At 28.3% G+C, this 18,775-nt stretch overlaps 1 protein-coding gene and 1 long non-coding RNA gene across 2 annotated transcripts; both read right to left on the bottom strand.

Moving 5' to 3' along the window:
- Positions 1-6,356: 6,356 nt before the first annotated feature.
- Positions 6,357-9,205, bottom strand: LOC128194997 (uncharacterized). Its single transcript, XR_008246513.1, has 2 exons — positions 9,065-9,205; positions 6,357-6,524 (listed from the first exon to the last, which is right to left on the bottom strand). It is a non-coding gene; the product is annotated as an uncharacterized LOC128194997 (long non-coding RNA).
- A 6,290-nt stretch (positions 9,206-15,495) lies between these two features.
- On the bottom strand, positions 15,496-16,362 carry LOC108338036 (ethylene-responsive transcription factor ERF071). The gene is made up of 2 exons (XM_017574693.2): positions 16,185-16,362; positions 15,496-16,115 (listed from the first exon to the last, which is right to left on the bottom strand). The coding sequence occupies exons 1-2, from the start codon at positions 16,312-16,314 to the stop codon at positions 15,625-15,627; spliced, it is 621 nt and encodes a 206-aa protein (XP_017430182.1). The 5' UTR covers positions 16,315-16,362; the 3' UTR covers positions 15,496-15,624.
- Between the last annotated feature and the right edge of the window lie 2,413 nt (positions 16,363-18,775).

Here is an 18,775-nt window from a genome sequence, read left to right as displayed (position 1 = left end):
AAGGAAGAAAACTGTAATATCATAACACCAGTTACAGTTACTCTTTTTTTTTTCAATTTCATATCTCAGTTAATGTGATATACGACAAAAATATCACAGTAAATTATGTTTTACATTTTTGGAGTTGGTAATTGAATACGACAAATTGAAGAGTACATTCTGCAAGTGGATTCTTTATTCTTGATTTAATATGTACAGATAAAATATAAAATATATTATATTCCCAGTTGGCATTATTATGTCCACTAAAAGGACCCACAATTTAACTGAATATGACTAGGTTAACTGCTAAATGCCAAAGATTTGTCGTTTTCTAAAAAAATATAGTCGTCGCCTAAATTAACCCAAGTTAAATGAACCTGAATATATTTGTTTTTGAAATAAATGAACCTAACTATTAAATTAATATATTATACCTTCTATAGACATTTTATTTTTCTTGATTATACTTTCATAATTAAAGAATAATTCTTTCCATTTGGTTGTAGCGTGTGAACAGCATCAATGCACATCATATATTATACATCTACACTAACACTATTAAATAAATTGTTTCTATAATGTGAAAAAGAAATCTAAATATTAAATTGGAAGTTTTTATTGAATATATTAAATTTATAAATTTGTGTAAGTAAAATATCAATTCACATTTTGTCGCTTACATTATTTTAATAAATAATATATTCTTTTAAATATACATATATATTCATTGCTATAAGTTACTCAAGTTCAAAGCTATTTCCTTTTTAAAAAATAAATAAATAATTTTGTCTCAAAATATATAGAATATAAATTTTCCAGTCATATTTGAAATATCTTCTATTAATAATTATTTAATATTTAACTATTATACATCAAAGTATAATATATATTTTTAAAATACATATTTTAATTTTTTTAATTGTATACTTATAAGCTACCTGAATTGTTAATTATATTATATTAGAGTAATTTTTTATATTTTATATTTTTATAAGGGTTAAATATGTTTTTTTTTCCTTCAATATTATGCGTTTTTGGATTTCGTCTATCTTTCAAAGTTTACTTCACTTTCATTCTCTTCCTTACGAAACTATAACTTTTAGTCCTCGAAAAACAATCACGTTAAATTTTTTTTTCTGAGGTAATTAACGGTGTATAATGTTAACTTTCATGGTAATTGTGTGTATAATGCCAACTTTCATGATAATTGTGTGTCACGTTTGATACCAACTCTGTTCTCAAATCCTGAAGTATCACATAACATATTTTCATTTTATTTAACTATTACCTATATACATACACATTTCACAAAATATATATATATATATATATATATATATATATATATATATATATATATATATATATATATATAATCATATGTATATTGTTTAAGAAAACTATTTACTAAAGCAACTCATATTCGTTAAATAAAAAAAAAAAACTTATTGTTCAAGTTTTAATAACTACATCAATTAAGCGAACTACGATTACTTAAGTGATACTATAGCTTTAGAAGTAGTATGAAAAATTTAGTTCCATTTTCAATTAAGCAATAAACTTTAAAAAAGAAAGAATTAACCAACCCTCCCTCGCTCAATTGTCACTTTTTTCGTTTGAGTAGTGTGATGTCAATCAAACTACTAAGTTGTAGAATACTTCCTAACACTATGACTCTTTGTTACTTAAGCAACCATTTATTTCTTAAGTGATAATAATTTTAAAAACAAATTGATTTGACAATTATTTACTTAAATCTCAAGTAATAATTTTAACCAAAAAACATTGTCACTTGAGTGACTGTGTGCTTGAGTAACAATGCTTGTTTTAAAGAACAATATAAGTATTATTTTAATAATAATATGAAACTAGCAAGATGAGTAAAAAAAAGTAACAAATCAATAATTTATTTAGAAACACAAAAAATTATCCTATATCAAACATATCCTTTTTTCAACATACTTGGCCATCTTAATAGACATAATTCATATTCAAACTTTCCAATAGGTTTATTTTATTTAAACCATAACTTTAAATGATTTAAAAACTAACCTTTAATTCACGTCATTAATTTTGTTTCAACGTATTTAAATCAAATTAAATGAGTAGATGTAAGTTATTAGCTCCCTTACATAAAGATAGCATGTCATGCAAGAAAATAAAGTTGTAGAGTACAAAACCTTCCAAATAGGCTAATAGAACTTCTAACACTTCAATCTATACACTTAGCACCTTTTCTTACTTAGGCTAGCAGTGCATTCCTTTTTCTTGGTTGATTACGACAATTCAAATATACAACTCACCATCTCAAAGAAAATAAACAAAACTAATTATAGAGAAAAAAAATATTTTAACAAAAATTCTTATCAATTAATCTTAGTCTATTGAATGTTGCCTTTATAGTAGCGTAATATATTGGTGGAATATGTAACTGAAAAATAGAGAATATTATAAAGAAAGTTTACAACCCGTTAATATTTGCTATTTAACCACATAAATGATAAAATTAGAGTGAATATCACATAACAGGTACAAGAAACTTTATGTTGAATTCTTTTAAAGGAAATACTTAACATTAATCCTTTATCATTTTACGTGTAATTCATTTAGCATTAATCAATTATCATACTAACTATTTTTGTTTTATACTAAAATGAGAATGTTCACTTTGTTTGAATTTGATCGAATAATAGGAAATAAAATAATATAAACATGGTCTGGTGTCACTTTAATTAAGATAGCGTACTAGATATTTGGGTCCCACTTTAGCAAAGTGAGGGTTGGTTCACGCACCTTCTAATATACCTTTCTTTGTTCGAATTTAATAATTCATTTGTACGAGTTAGTGTGTCACCATAAAAGCAAGTTGAATGTATAGGATGAGACTAATAATAAATTAAGATTTAAATTTCGAAAATTATTTATGTATAAAAATATAGTTAGCATGTCAAGAATTTAAAAATAAAGTATTATGAATTGAATTACAAAAATTTAACATATTTTTTAAAAATAAAAAATTTTAAAATTACAATTTTTTATTTATTTCAAGTTCGTCAAGTAACATTGTCAAATTTAATTATTTATTATCAGAGGTATTATCTACTTTGGAGATGAGAATTCTATCACGACTTTATCCTTAAAGGGAACATCAAAGATGAAAGGAAGATAAAGTGTTTAAACTATAATAAACATTGACTTTTAACTAAACAATGTTAAACTATTATATGTAATAAGAATATATTTGATAATCGAAATACATAATTGCTTTTTAATCTCAAACAATATAAAGTCGAGTTGTTCTTTTATTTGGACACCAAAACACTTAGTTTTTCATTTATTCGAGTATTGAAATATCAAAAAGATTTGTCAACTGAGTTATTCTTATACTCGAATATTAATTGTTCTTATTACCAAGATAGTTTTACTCTCAGATTATATATATATATATATATATATATATATATATATATGTTTCGGTAGAATTGTGGAGGTCGAGATACGTGCGTAATGAATCACCTCTGCTCCTTCCAGTGATACTGTTATTGTCACGTTTCCTTCCTGTGTAAAGCTCTTTGAGGGAAAATGGACTGGGTACCTGCAAAGGCACTCCGACGCTCAAGTCAGAAAAAGGATGGATCGAACCTTTTTCAGTTTAAAACGAAGAAGAAAAACAATATTCTCTTTCTTAATTTCTCTCCAGGAGAAAAACGTACCTTTTTCTCCTCCTCTCTTTTCATATTTATCCTAGTAATTAAAATGAACCGTTTACCTTAAAATCCAGTTGGTTGAGAATCTGACTCTCTGGAAAATACAACCGTTAAGTCGTGTTTGATACTGGGTCAGTTGACTCCGTGATTCGCAGCGTAATAACCGGCTACATCCAACCGCTTACTTCTTAACTTCTTAGGATTAAGATGTCAATTTTGACTAAAATTGACCGATCGCCCTTTAGTTCAATCAATAGACGATCGTAAATTGACTGATCGCCCTTTAGTTCAATCAATGGACGATCGTTAGACAACGATCGCTTATGATGGTTGATGTCAAGGGCGGTGAAGACCAACTTAGGATCTCTCTAAATGATCGTTCCTCTTAATAAGTGGACGATCGTTTAGGGACGACCGTAAACTGTCTATCTTCAGTGGTCGTCTGGGTTATTAATCGATTGGTTCAGGTAACCTACCATACAAAATATATATATATATATATATATATATATATATATATATATATATTATCATTTCATTTAGGTACGTGTTTGTATATATACATATATTATCAGATATAATAACTTAAGATAAATTATTTGAAAATACGGTGATGGCACTCCACTCCACTTGAACATTTTATTTATTTTAAAGTAACAATCAAGATTAATTGGATGTATTTTATTTTTCTCTCATGAAAAAAACAATATTTTGTGTAATGTGTTCTATAAATGATATATATTGTAATTATCTTTCTAATTAATATATATAGCACTAACAATAAAAATGGGAATCAACAGATAACAAAAAAAATGAGAACATGAATAAACCTAATGTGCAATTCTTACTCTCCTTTATTTTATAATAGAGAGAGAGAGAGAGAACGAATTGTAAAAGAAAAACAAATTTTAACTCACCATTGAGTTATATTATAGTAATAAATAATTCATATAAATTGCAGTCAATGAAATAATTTGTGCATATGAAGAATCCATACCATTTTGATATATGGATCCCTAAGAATTTACTATGACTTTTCACTTACTTGCTCCAATATGGATTGTTGATATACATTTTTAATATTTAACTAAAGAAGCACGTCGTTAACAACATTAGACTTTAGGAGGTTATTTTCTATTCTCTTTATCAAACAATATGTTTAGCCTATAATTTGTTTAAAAATTTGTAAGGAGTTATCTAATGATATTCTTCACAAGTATAAAAGAGTTCTAGAATGTCCATGTTATCTTTTAATTTGTTTAAAAAATTCTATTGTTATTTTTTTCATGCCTTTTTACTATTTTGTATTAACATTTTAGATCTCATTCTAGTTTTTTTTTTTGCATAATTAATGTTATGCATATATTCGAGACATCTTTGTGGTAAAAATAGAAAAAATATTTCAGTGATAAAAGTTTGAAGGATTATTTATTAAAATGGTTAAATGAGAATATTTCTTTCATCTGCAATAAGTTTGTTTATAACAACATATGAAAACAAATACTAATATGAAACATTAGTGCAGGAAAAAGCTTTTTCTACCGATTAAGAAAGATTTTTTATGACAACACAATAGAAACAAATATTAATATGGAGAAATTTTTGTGTGACAACATAATAGAAACAAATGTTAATATGAGTCCAATAATTTCAAAATTAACTATATTTTCAATACGGTAAGCAAATATATATATATATATATATATATATATATATATATATCATTTGGAGATATAGTGAAAGAAATTTTTTTATTTATTTAGACGGTTAATGGAAATAAATATTAACAAATATACTGATTGAAAATTTTTAATTTAACAAATATTTTTTAATGCGCATAAATAAGGGGATAATAAAATTTAAATTTTTTAATCTTATTTGAACTCCATGAATTTAAAGTATAAAGAGAAATTGAATAGCAAATTAATTAAATTGAAGATAAATGTGAATATAATTATTAAGAAGAGCCTTGCATAAATAAAATTAGCAGAAGCGGAGTACATTGTAAAGTAATAACATAATATGAAGTTTTTATAAATTTTACTGTGCTACAATATTATTTTGAAAAGCTTGTTGTAATTGTTGCTTTAATATAATATTATAAAACATATACTTTTAAAATGATAAAAACAATTATCTTTTAAAAACATTAAAATATAAAATTTTAAATTTCATTTTTTGATGTATCAGCAGTATTTGAGTCAGAAACTTTTATAAAATTGACAGTCTTAAATTTTTTTAACCTACCTATCATTTTTCTATTGAAAATGTCATGTTTCCATGGATGCTGCTGTTGTTTGGAAGTTAAGAGCTATTAGCTGCTCCTCAAAGCTGAATTACTCCTTCATTTATATATACATTAGAGTTGTTAATGAATTATTTGTAAACTTTTAAGTTAAAAAGATAGATTTAGATAAAATTTTCATAAATAGTTTTAGGGAAAAAAACTTATATCTTATAACATTTTTTTGTACATAAGTTAATTTTAGTTTATAAAAAAAAAAGGTTACATATATATTTGGAGAAACTTTTTGTGAGATCTCGGAAATTTAAACCATGATTATTGTAACACCCCTTTTTAGAGTATTACAGTAATTTTTTTTTTTTTTTAAAACAAAGCATTGATTCGCATTTGAAATCACAACACTTAATATTATTACACAATAATATCGTCAAAGTTTCAAGAGTATTTATTGAAGTACAAACTAAATATTAAAACTCTTGAAAATTACAAACCACACATTTCACAATTTAAAATACATGTTCTAAAATCCCATAGAGGTTTTCCCATCGCATCCTCGCACTAAACTTCTTCAACTTTACCTGAAACATCATCTACTCTCGTATAACGTTACGAGTTATACGATCATCGTAGACACATAAATAGGGTGAGCTAACCAATTACAAATAGATATACATTATAAATAAACTTATTTTCATAGCTTAAATATCAATAGTAACATTAAATGTTAACTCCTGATATTATATCGTATACAAATAAATGTACACAAGTCTCACTTCTTTTTCCATTCCTTACACATGAATAATAGACTTATTATCCTTCACACAAAGTTAATGGACACTGGCCCTTCACACGCAGCTATTGAACCTATCTCGGCTCTATCCTTCATATATCAACACCGGTTCCTCATATGAACCGCGGATAAGAGTTGTCCTTCATCCGCAACTTCGGACATATTTTCCTTGTTCTTCAAGGTCTTACGAATAAAAACTTTGGTGATTAACATCTATTCACCAAGCACAATACTCAGCACGAGAGAGAAACTTAAGGTAAGACATCCATATTCCCTCGTAAGAGGAAAATAACAGGACTCGAATCCTCCTATTGCCTTACTCAGGCAAAAAGGAAATTTCCTTTCTTTTAATTACCGAGAATAAGCATAAATCTTCCCCATATGAAACTAAATAATCATCCAAGACTATTTTAAATACCTTAAGAAACTATCCAAAATGACAATTCAAAATAAATCCCAAAAATCTTGTTCAAGACTGTTTGCTGTAAATTCTGACCTTTGCTCAGTGTTTTACTCATAACTCTTTCTACAGAACTCTAAATGAGTTGATTCTTGTTTTGTTGGATTCTATATTCAAATATCTTTCATAGGACACAAAAATCGAAATTTTTGGATTTTAAGGTTAGCTGCAGTAAAATATTTAACATCAACATTTTAATTACGTTTTTCTGTAATTTCAGCAATGACCTTGGCTGACTATTTTGGTAATAACTCTATTTACATAACTCCAAATGAGATGATTCTTTTCAGTTTGGAATCTAGATTGAAAGAACTTTCATTGGACACCAAATTCATAATTTTTGGACCATTGTACTAACTGCAGTGAAATTTTCAAAATTGATGTTTCTCTAATCTTCTCAGGTGAGTTTACTTTCAATCTCTCTTTAGTTCAAGTTTCTAATTAAGATTGAACATATGGTTTACGTTACAGAATGAGTTAGCAACTCAATTCTATTTTTTACTAATTGAATGAGTATTATACTCTACACTTAAGGACCCACATCTTTTGATAACTTACAAAATTTTCTACATTGAGAGATAAGGTTGGACATGTTTGATTAAAAAGAGAATTAAAAATTCATTCCCATGCCTATCTTCTTCTGAACATTTACGTAATGTTTGGTCATCCAAAGTTAGAAAGGTCAAATTTTAAAGAAAAACACAATCAAGTTTTATAAGGAAATAATTTAAAATTAAGATATGACTCATTGAAAAGGAGAGGATCAATAATTCAAAGGAAAACAATTTCCTTCACTTATTTTTTTTTTTTTATTTTTTTTTTTAGCTTGCCGTGAGTATCCAACAACACCTCAATTACAGAGAGAAAAAGGAATTTGCAGCATACAACATATTGAGAATCAAGATCTCTTTCTTCTTTCACATTTTGAAGTCAACAACACTTCTATCAAGCTATATCATTCATTCAATATAATCTAGTTCACACTTTCAAAGTCAAGATGTGTATTTCAACCAAGTTCATGAGGTAAACTATAATTACATGTGAAGAAATTACACTATCATGCATGTTGAAGTAAAGAAAATGGTTTAGCTTCCCTACCTGTACATGTCTAAAACCTATAGTAAAAATTTCAAATCAATCTCACGGTTGATGGGATGAAACTCTTAATTTCTCCTTAGTTGGTCCAGGCATAAAACCATGCTGGAAAAATTGGCTACTCCAAAATGCGAAATCTATATCTATTATTTTATAACTTTAATTGATAATCTAAACGGTCAAATTCAAAATCTATGTCTTAGGAACCTCATATCAAAATTTCAGATCCATCCGACGGTTAAATTGACAAGAATTTATGTTTTCCTGAGGGAACTTAGTAACAGAAAATAAGGTGATTATTAACTTATTCCATCATGCGAGACTTATTCCTTTAAATAAAGGCCTCAAAATAACAATCCGAACGGTCAAGGCAAAATAATATATCTTATGGTCCATATATCAAAATTTAAGGTCGATCTAACGGTTCACTAGGTGGGAATGTATGTTTTACCGTGGAGACTTAGTAGCAGAAATAAAGCAGTCATCAAATTGATCCAACATGCGGAAATTTAATTCTCTAACTACAGATGATAAAATAATAATCCGAACGGTCAAAGCAATTTAATATGTCTTATGTCCCATATATCAAATATTTAGCTACATCTAACGGTAAATGAAGTAGAATTGGACAGTTTACTGAGGTAACTCGAAAAATAGAAAACAATAGGAAACTAAGATTCACAAAAGTAGACAGCTAGCTATTGTTAATAAATTCCAATATGCTTAGATTCATGATCATGAAATATGAAATTGTAATATCTAAGAGATGGTTTAGCTGCCCCTACCTCTTTTCCAGCAAAGATCTTGAAATTTCAGAGTGTTCTAAGTCCCCAACTATTCTCCTTTCTTCTTCAACCAAGAAACCCTACTCACCCTCACGATTCTCTCTGATTTACTTAGTACTTTTGTTATGATTTCAGTGAAGAGGAGGATAGGTTTTTATGCTTGTCCTCAGCAGCCTACGATGTCGGATGGTTTCAAAAGAGGGAACCTATTGAAGTAGCTTCTTTATAGCCTCGAAGAAAATTTGATAATGAAGCCAAAAGACATTTCAATTCCTACGATGGAAAGTAGACTACCTACTGTGTGTGGGGAAAGGAGAAATTGTTTTGCATCAATAATGAAAGTTTATAAGTTTGGATGTCTCTGTGTTATGTCTTATTTGACTATTCAATAAAAAAAATCAAATTTTTAGATATTCAATCAAGTGGTATAAATTATTCGGATGTCATTGTGAACTTTGAACATTACTATGTAATATAGCCGAATAATTAAACTAATATAATCCTATAATAACACACGATTTTATGAATATTGTCACACAACAAGAGATTCTTACAACTAAATTATATATAAACAAAATAATATTGATCGTAATTATTTTGGGTCTTACAATTATACTGTCAAATCTGTCATTATTGCACTGCTGAGTCACCTGGCTGCTTTCATAAAAGCACCACGCCACACGTCCAGTGCATTAAAAACGCACTTTGCACTGCATGCACGAGCGCCATGTGTCACGTAGAAGCTTCGGAAGTCAGAAGTGGGAGTGCAGGTGTCAGCAGAGGAGACGCTCGTTCGTTGGGCGTGAAAATTAACAAAACTGAGTTTCGAAAAACGCTCTTTCACCTGCACGCACTCTTCTTCTTCCTCAGAACCCAACTCTTCATTTTCTCTAACTTCTCTCTAGAACCAGTTCACCTTCTCTCTTCTGTAACTCACCATTCCCTTCTCCGATCACGTTTCAGAACCGTAGAAACGTTCCTGGAGACGTGAACGTCATTCTGATCCGAATAGAATCTGGAACGGAATTGGTAAGTCCTCGTTGCTAAGCGTTCGTCCTTTTTGGTTTCATGCGAACCCTAGTTCTGGTTGCATGCATGGGTTCTAGGTCTGAGTTATTCTGATTTCTGGTGTTTTAGATTAAGTGGAAACTGTTGAGCGAAACCTGAGGGTAGGAAGTTGTTAGAGGAAGCGCTAAATCTTGCTTTTTGGGAGTACACTGCTATCCAGGTAAGGGAAGCTTAATAATTTAGTTTATACGTATATGATTGTGTGCGAGCATGATAGAAATAGAATGTATGAGATGTATGCTGTGTTTGAGTATGCCTGAACGATTGCTGTTATGCCTGAGTGAATATGGTATGTGTTGGTTGATACGTATGAATTGGATAATGGATGATTATTGTATAGTATGAGTTGTTAATATGAATTCTATAAAGTATGTGAATTAAATGATGAATCGGAAATTATAAGATCATGAATCGTATGAGAAATGTTGAGTTAGAATAGATGAAAAATCTGAATCTGATAAGCCTTTCTATGATAAAATACGTTCGTCATCGTACGGTCTTATACCGTTCGGCTTCTAGTCAATTGCTTAAAAAATGGAATTCTTTTATTTGAAAAGAGTTCTGAAATTGAACGAGCATCCCATGAAATACTATGTTGAGCGTTCGGCTCAACCTAGTGGTAATCTTGTAAATCAAATTAAGTTATTATCCCTTATATTTATAAAACGGTAGCGCTCGGTCTTACACTGAGCGTTCGTCCTAAATAGCGCTCGGTTTTACACCAAGCGTTCATTCTAAATAGAGCTCGGTCTTATACCAAGTGTTCGTCTTAAGTAGCGCTCGGTCTTACACTGAGCGTTCGTCCTAAGAAGTGTACGGTCTTATACCGAACGCTCGTCCATATCTTTGATTTCAGAACGTACGTAAATAACGTTCGTCTCAAATTATCAGTAAATGAATATTCGCTTTCGGTCATTAACTGACAATCGACCCAGTTAAACAAATTCTCCTCAGGATAACTAAGTAATCATCTTTCTGTATCATTTTTCCTTTGAAATTGGTCTAAAGTCTTTGAACTTAAATTATTCTGAAACAGTTATGTTATATTGCTAAGAGTCGGTTCATTCAACTGATTCTAGTAGTGGTCACGTTCGTCATGTAAAATGCATCAGCTTTATTCTTTTGAAAAGAATACCTTTCGGTCTCACTCTGGACGTTCGTCCTCGTTGTGTAGAGGATTGAACGCTCGTCTTTTAATGGAAGTGGAACATAGAATGAAAATGTAAATAAAAGGAAGTATTAAGATGTGCGAACACTATAAGGATTGAAACTATGATTGTGGTATTTGAACGAGCGTTCCATGGAGGAACGACTCTTATACATTTGGAATATTAAATTTGGTAAAGTATGACTGTGGATAAGTTAAGACTCGCTGTCCATCCTGATGTTCCGTGAATACTATCTTCATGTAGAGGAAGTATGTCATGTGTGGGAACAGCAGGAGGTCCTTAGTCCATAAGTTAACATGGGCAACGTAAGAACAGACTGACCTCGAGTGGCAGCTGTTTGGTGTATCCCAGTTACTACATCACTCGGGTGCAAGGACGCTTGTAACTACACAGATTCATACAGTCCGGACGGTCGATCTAGTATTTATATATATATATTTTGGATGATGTTATATATTGAACTTATGTGTTTGTTTGAATTGAAATGTTGATGTATATGTTGAAGTATGAATTAAATTACTTAAGCTTACCCTTTCGTTTTTCTTTGTGTTGTCGTCTTGTCTATGTACGTTCGTCCTGTCATTGCAATGATCATCCGTGTGGGTGTGAGCAGATGGAGGTGCGTCACTTGAAGTGGTGCTGGAAGAGGAAAATTTGGAAGACGCGAATCTGGTGGATGTGGAAGTTAAAGCCGAGCCTTAGAGCGCTCGCGGGTTTCTATAGTTAGTTTTATTAATTTTATTTTTGAACGTTCGGTCGTAGTTTTGTAAGACCGTTCGTCTCTGAACTCTTGTTTGTATCGCGTTCGTTATTTCTGTATGTTAAGCCGTTCGACTTTTGACGCTCGTTCAGATTTGTAAGACTGCACTGTTTTATTTGCTTAATGTAATTGATTCTGATTATGGTAATTACTATATTTTGGGATGTTACACTTTTCTATACAAAATTTTGAAAGTAAAAAATATATAAAGTTTTTTATAAGATAAATACTCTGGTGCAAAGTTGTCATCTTTTTCCATTTTCTTTTCCAATATGAAGTACATATAGACTCTAATGATAGCTAATAAGAATGTTTGATTCGTTGAGAAAGTTAAAAATATAAACGCAAACAAGTGGGTGGTTGTTTATATATTAGGCTTTCCTAAACTGAAGAATAATAGGGTTAATGAAGTGTTTCTATTCTTCCAATTCTTCCCAATCAAGTCCATATTAAAATATTAGGATATACTTATTTTATAAATATTTTTTTTAGTTAAAATAATTGTTTTATAGGATCGAGGTCAATAGTAAACTTTTAATTTAGTAACAATCTAATTACGGTTTAATGATTAATAATCACACATTATTATTAAATTATTTAACATTAAAATTAATTGTCTTAACCATTGATCATCAGTCTAATTCCTTAACTGTCCAATTCTAGTGATGATTTGTTTGTACATTAAAAGATAAATTAAGCTAAAAAACTCTCAGATTTTTTTTTAAGTAACTGAATAAAAAAAATAAAGGCACAAAATAAAAATATAACATATTAGAGACCATAAAATTGAGTTAAACACTCAAATCAAATATAGTATTAAAAAAAATAAAGGTTCTTAAATTATGTCACCCATCCAAAAACAATTATTTTAAAAGTTCAAAATAAATTTTACCCAAAAAGTTTATCTTTTTAATGAAATTTTATTTTATTTTAAGTTGAACTCACAGTGTTATATAATTTTTAAATGATTCTTACAAGTTTGGTTTCAATGGTGATATCTTGTCTACACTCAAAAAGTAATTTCGTTATTATAATATTTTATAATTTAATATTAACATTTTGAAGACAATTGTTGATATTTAAAAATTATAATTTTTTAAAATCGAGGGACTTATAAAATATTAAAAGCATGATTTTTAGATTTTTATTATACTAGGTGAGGATATATAGAGAGAGTTTCTTAAACACCTTAATCTTAATTTTACGCTGCTGTATATGTTACTAATATATAGTATTTTTCATGTGTTAAAAATTGATTTAGTTAAAAATATAACACACACACAATAAATAAATAAATATATATATTAATATTTATCTATTTAATCAATTTAATCATATCGTATATAAATGTATTATTTAAACGATTGACACAAAATATATCAATTCAAATTAACATGACCAGTAAATATAAAAGAATGAAGTCAATTGTGCAGTCCATAAAATTTTATAGAAATTATTGTATTTTGAAAAAATAATGTAGTAGAGTTGTCTAAAATAACAAAACAATATGTCATTATAAGTCATAAAGAATGTATACACCACAATAAAAAAACAATCTAAATATAACAACTAGTTTTAGAAATAAAAAGTAATTAATGATTATAGTAACTAATTTAAATACTAGAAAATTTAGTGTCTAAATTATTGATAACTAATTTTAGAGACTACTTTAGTAATCAACTCACAACCTACATATATTTATTTATAATATAAATTATTTTAGATATCAATAATTTTTAGTTTATAGATTGATAATTGACTAATTATTTTTTGTTTCAAAAATTAATAATTATTTAGATTTTTTTTTGTAATGATATAACATTTTATATATATATATATAGTGGGTAATCTCTTATCAAATTTTAGTTGACAAAATTTGATATTTTTTATTTTTTTTGTAATGTTATAACATTATATACAAAAATAATCTAAATAATTAGTAATTATTAATTTTTGAATAATTTTGTAATAATTTTGTAATGTTATTTGAATAGTTTCTGATTTTTTTTATTTTAAATTAAAAATAAAAATTATTAAAATATCTCTATGTTTAAAGTATGTCTTTTCTTATTAATAAGAATATTTTTATCAACTAAAATTTAATACACTTGGTTATATAAGTTAACAAATCTTTATTTATATATATATATATATATATATATATATATATATATATATATATATATATTTAAAATCTCGCATGATATGAATGTAGATTTCCTTGCAAACCTAAATATGTTGAAGCAACTCCAACTTAGGTTTCAACATGAAAAGGTCAACCTAACAATGTTGGCGACTTAATTTAAAACTTGAGTAAAAAAAATATTTTAATCTCTTTTATTTAAGGGTAACATAGTGGTTGACTAGCTTTGTACATTCTTTTCCTAATTAACTTTCATATTTTGCTTTTAATTCTTAGTATTTTTTCATTTTTATTTCCATAAAACTTTTATCTCTGTTTTAGTCTCGCTCTTTTTTATTTATCAATGTCATTTAATTAATAAGTTATCTATTAAGTAACGTATTCACGAATGAGTAAAAGACACATATTTTTGCAAATTTATTTTATTTGAAAAAGAAAATTAAAAAAATCTGATACCAACAATATTATTTCCTTTTCTATTAAAGTATATTTGTCATTCTTCATTCTTTCGGCATTCCTTATATATATATAAAGGTGAAATACAAAGAAGATTAATAATCTGGGAAAAAAAAACTCTTCCATGTGCCAAATATAATTTCTTTGTATTTTATCCATTAATATGAAATATTACAAAAGATAGGTAACGTAAACACTAACCTAATAGAAATAACACTTTTACATAATATTTGATTAATTCTTTTAAAACAAAAATATTTTAAATAGATACATGTGTGGTTGTATTCAATCATTGATACAATAACTTAGTAAACAGTTTATTATTTAAATTTCTTTTATTATTGAACATTGTTAGTTAAAAAAAAGTTATTTTTATATAACTTTTTAATATAATTATTATAAAATTGAATAAGTTAACTATTTTTTCATTTTCTATCACAACCAATTATTACAGAAGAGCTTTTATTCCGCCTTATGTGCATGGAATGATCTGATATTTTACAAAATAAAAAATTGTATGGATCGGTTAAAGAAAATATTTTTCAAGCAGAGAAAGTAACAGATTTAAAATCTTGAAATAAAAAACTTGAGACTCACTTTGTAAATTTCTGTTTTTTTTATCTCTCCTAATTCTTTTTCTTCTTATTTCTGTATTTCATTTTTATATTAAAAAATATTATTAAAAAGACATGCATATATATGGTTTACTAACTTTTATTTGAGAAATTTCTTTTATATTTTTGTTTCTATGAAATGATGTAGAAAATATAGTTGTTAGTCTATCAAGCATTATTCTTCTATGAAATTTGTTTTGGAAGGGAAGAAAATAAAATACTTATACGATGATATGAAAAGTTTTATACATAAAAGTAAAACAGAAGCAGGAATTCAGGAACACAAAGAAAAGCATGTAAGATTAAATTTTACAGAGGCAAATTTGAAACATGGCAGCAGCAACAAGGTTTCAGAAGAGGTGGTGGTTGGACAAAACGACGTCGTGGAGCGGGTCCCACTCAGGAAGTGGCAGCGGCTGCATCGGAAGCTGTTCGTGCTCCAAACCAAGAAACGATTCCAGGTTGGAAATCTGTTGCGCGAGTTGAGGGTCGTGGTCGAGGTTATTAAGACTAGGTTGATAACACGACTGAGTCAACTCGGGGCTGAGGCATGGGTTGTTGTTGTTGATGTTGGATGGGTGGCGGTGATGGTCGGGGAAGTTGAGCTTGGCCTTGTGTCCGCGGATGCGTACGGCGGCGGCGTCGTAGGCGCGTGCGGCTTCTTCCGCGGTGGCGAAGGTGCCGAGCCACACGCGAACGCCCTTGCGTGGGTCCCTTATTTCGGCAGCCCACTTGCCCCACGGCCTTCGCCTGATTCCTCTGTAGGCATTCTTCCGTACTCGCGCACCAGCCTTCTGAGCAACTACTCTGCTGTTCTTGAGCTTCTCACATGGCTCCTCCACTGCATAAAAGTCAACAACAATCATGATAATGCCAAAAAATATAATTAGTGAGAAGAAGAAGGTGTTACCTTTGTTGAGTGTGGAAGAAGAGGTGGCGTTGAAAGTGTGGAGCTGATAGAAGAGGCGATGGGTGGTGGATTCTGGAACATTCTTGATATCGACTTGTATGAAATCAGAGATGATAGAACCACCGCACATTTTGATCTGAGAGAAATGAATAGAATGAGAGGAGAAGGAACATGAATTTATAGAAGTGGGATAAAGAAGAAAACAGTAACATTACAGGCAAGTGGACATAAAAGTTTAAATCGGGTTTTTCTTCCACCATCTTACGCTACCCAGAGACTGTTTTAAAACACTTCTTTTTCAAAATTAGATATGCTTTCATTTTGTAATTTTTACGTACCAAACTTAACTTCGGAAAAAGTTTCACAACAAATTGCACTCCATTCTAATTTCACCTTATTCTTAAGGTGAGTCAGATCTCCAATATTATTCAAACATTGCTATATGTAAACCTCCATGATCGATTTCCTATTTTAGATAATAATCCTCTAGTTGTTTTTTATATGTATCATGATTTTTCCTTTCACATCAAAAAAATAACTTAAATAAAATATTCACACTATTTTTAACTTTAAACCTTAAAATAATAAATTTTTAAAAAATAATTATATATATATATATATATATATATATATATTTATATTTATTCAATATATAACTTACACTTACATCACAATTATAAGTAAACTTCGATTGGATAAATCAATTAACATAATGTTGTTTCACACATAAAAACATTTTTCGATGAAGTGACGTGATGTATATAGTATTTTGATTTTTTTGTTTTAAAATTTTAAAATATAAATATTATATGTAAAATAGAACAGCTTTATGCAAAGAAAAAAAAAATATAGTTAAAATAAACACTTATATCGTGAATTAGGTATAAGTTAGTAAGTCTTTTACAATTAATTAATTTATTTACTTGCCTTTTTTTAACTAATTTAAATAAGTGAAGGGAACTTCGTTTGCTCGTTTTTTCCTGTCTAGCTAGCCAAACAGTACATTCTCTATTTTATTTCTCATCCACTTTCATCTTTTCTATATTTTTTGTCATTATTTCATATGTAAATAGGCCGTATATTTGATTTAAATATAATCCACTCCATGGAATTTAACTCATATGAAGATCCATTTCACTCAATAAATTTCAAAATGATAATTATTAATTATAGATAACGAGTAAATTTTTGTAATTTTTAGTGATGCAACTATTTTTATTCCCTAAAATACAGTAGATGAATCTAGTTATGGTCTTTCTCAAATTTAATAAAAAATTAATCATTTAAAGTTGAAAAAAGAGTAACTTTTAGTTCTTAAATACTAAAAGTAGAGAAATTAAAATATTTTTTAAAAACTATTTTTAGAGGTTAAGTAATAAATTAACTTATATTTTTAAATTTTTAAAAACTAAAACTCTATATTTAATAAGTTTTAAAATCAAAGTCTTATTTACTCTAAATTTCAATCTCCTAAAAAGTTTTTATAATTAGACACACTTAATGTAATTACTACAATACATTATCTTTTCAACGCACCATTTAAAGTCTGCCTATTTTGACTTCCGTAGATATGCATATGAGTTACGACCATATCTGTGGGATGCAATTTCCTTATGAGAGATGAAAATGTGTGGGGGCAATAATTGTGAGATTAAGACATCAATCGAAATAATAGTTACTTAGAAAAATTAGAAACTTTTTTATTGTAATTTAGACATGTCACGTTTAATAAAAATAATATTTTGACAGCAATTTTTTTCATTCATTTAATATTATTTTTCTTTACTTTTTACTCTTATTTTTTTGTTAAAAATACATTTTTTTTATTTATTTTTATGATATTTTATGTCAAATGAATATAAATATACCACCTCACCATTACTCTACGTTTAAACCCTTGTTAAACTTTTTAACAAAGCTTAAAGAGAAAAAACATATTCTCTATAAATTAAAATTAATTACTTCTAAATTAAAATATAAGAAATTTGAAAGACTCTATATGAGAAATTATGTAACTTTTTTTTTCCAGAATGTCTCAATAGGTTCCTATTTTCGTTCAGAATCTCAAATATAGGACCATTTCTTTTTTGACGTCTCAATTAGGTCCTTATTTTTGTAAAATTGAATCAAATAGAGTCTTTCCGTCATTGATCAGAAGACGTTAAGTATTGTGTCACCTGACATGCTGACAGTGTTGTTTTAACACACGTGTCATTAGAAACGTGGATGAATTCTATTAACACACCTGTCAATACTAAAAACATGAGTTAAAACAACACTGTCAGCATGCCAGGTGACACAATACTTAACACAGTCTGATCAATTTGACGGAAAGGCCAATTTTACAAAAATAAAGACCCAATTAAGACGCCAAAAAGAACAAATCTTATTTGAGATTATAGACGAAAATAGGAACCTATTGAGACATTAAACCATAAATTAATTTTATTTTAAAAATATTTTTTTTCTTATTTGTCTCTGAAAATTTTCATGGAAAATTTTTCCAAACAAACCCTGACTGAACTACGAATTTTCTAATAATTAATCTGTCACATCTGGACAGTTGGCACCCTGGGAAACGACTTGCATAA

This window comes from Vigna angularis, chromosome 1 (assembly GCF_016808095.1).
Source record: "Vigna angularis cultivar LongXiaoDou No.4 chromosome 1, ASM1680809v1, whole genome shotgun sequence".
NCBI lineage: Eukaryota > Viridiplantae > Streptophyta > Magnoliopsida > Fabales > Fabaceae > Vigna > Vigna angularis.
This window is presented reverse-complemented; position numbering and strand designations above follow the sequence as displayed.

What these genes read in the sequence shown, in the direction of transcription:
- LOC108338036 (XM_017574693.2), bottom strand. Translation starts at nt 16,314, where the DNA reads ATGTGCGGTGGTTCTATCATCTCTGATTTCATACAAGTCGATATCAAG. An exon ending in TTCTTCCACACTCAACAAAG is followed by an intron (nt 16,116 to 16,184) that starts GTAACACCTTCT and finishes ACTTTTATGCAG; the next exon opens with TGGAGGAGCCATGTGAGAAG.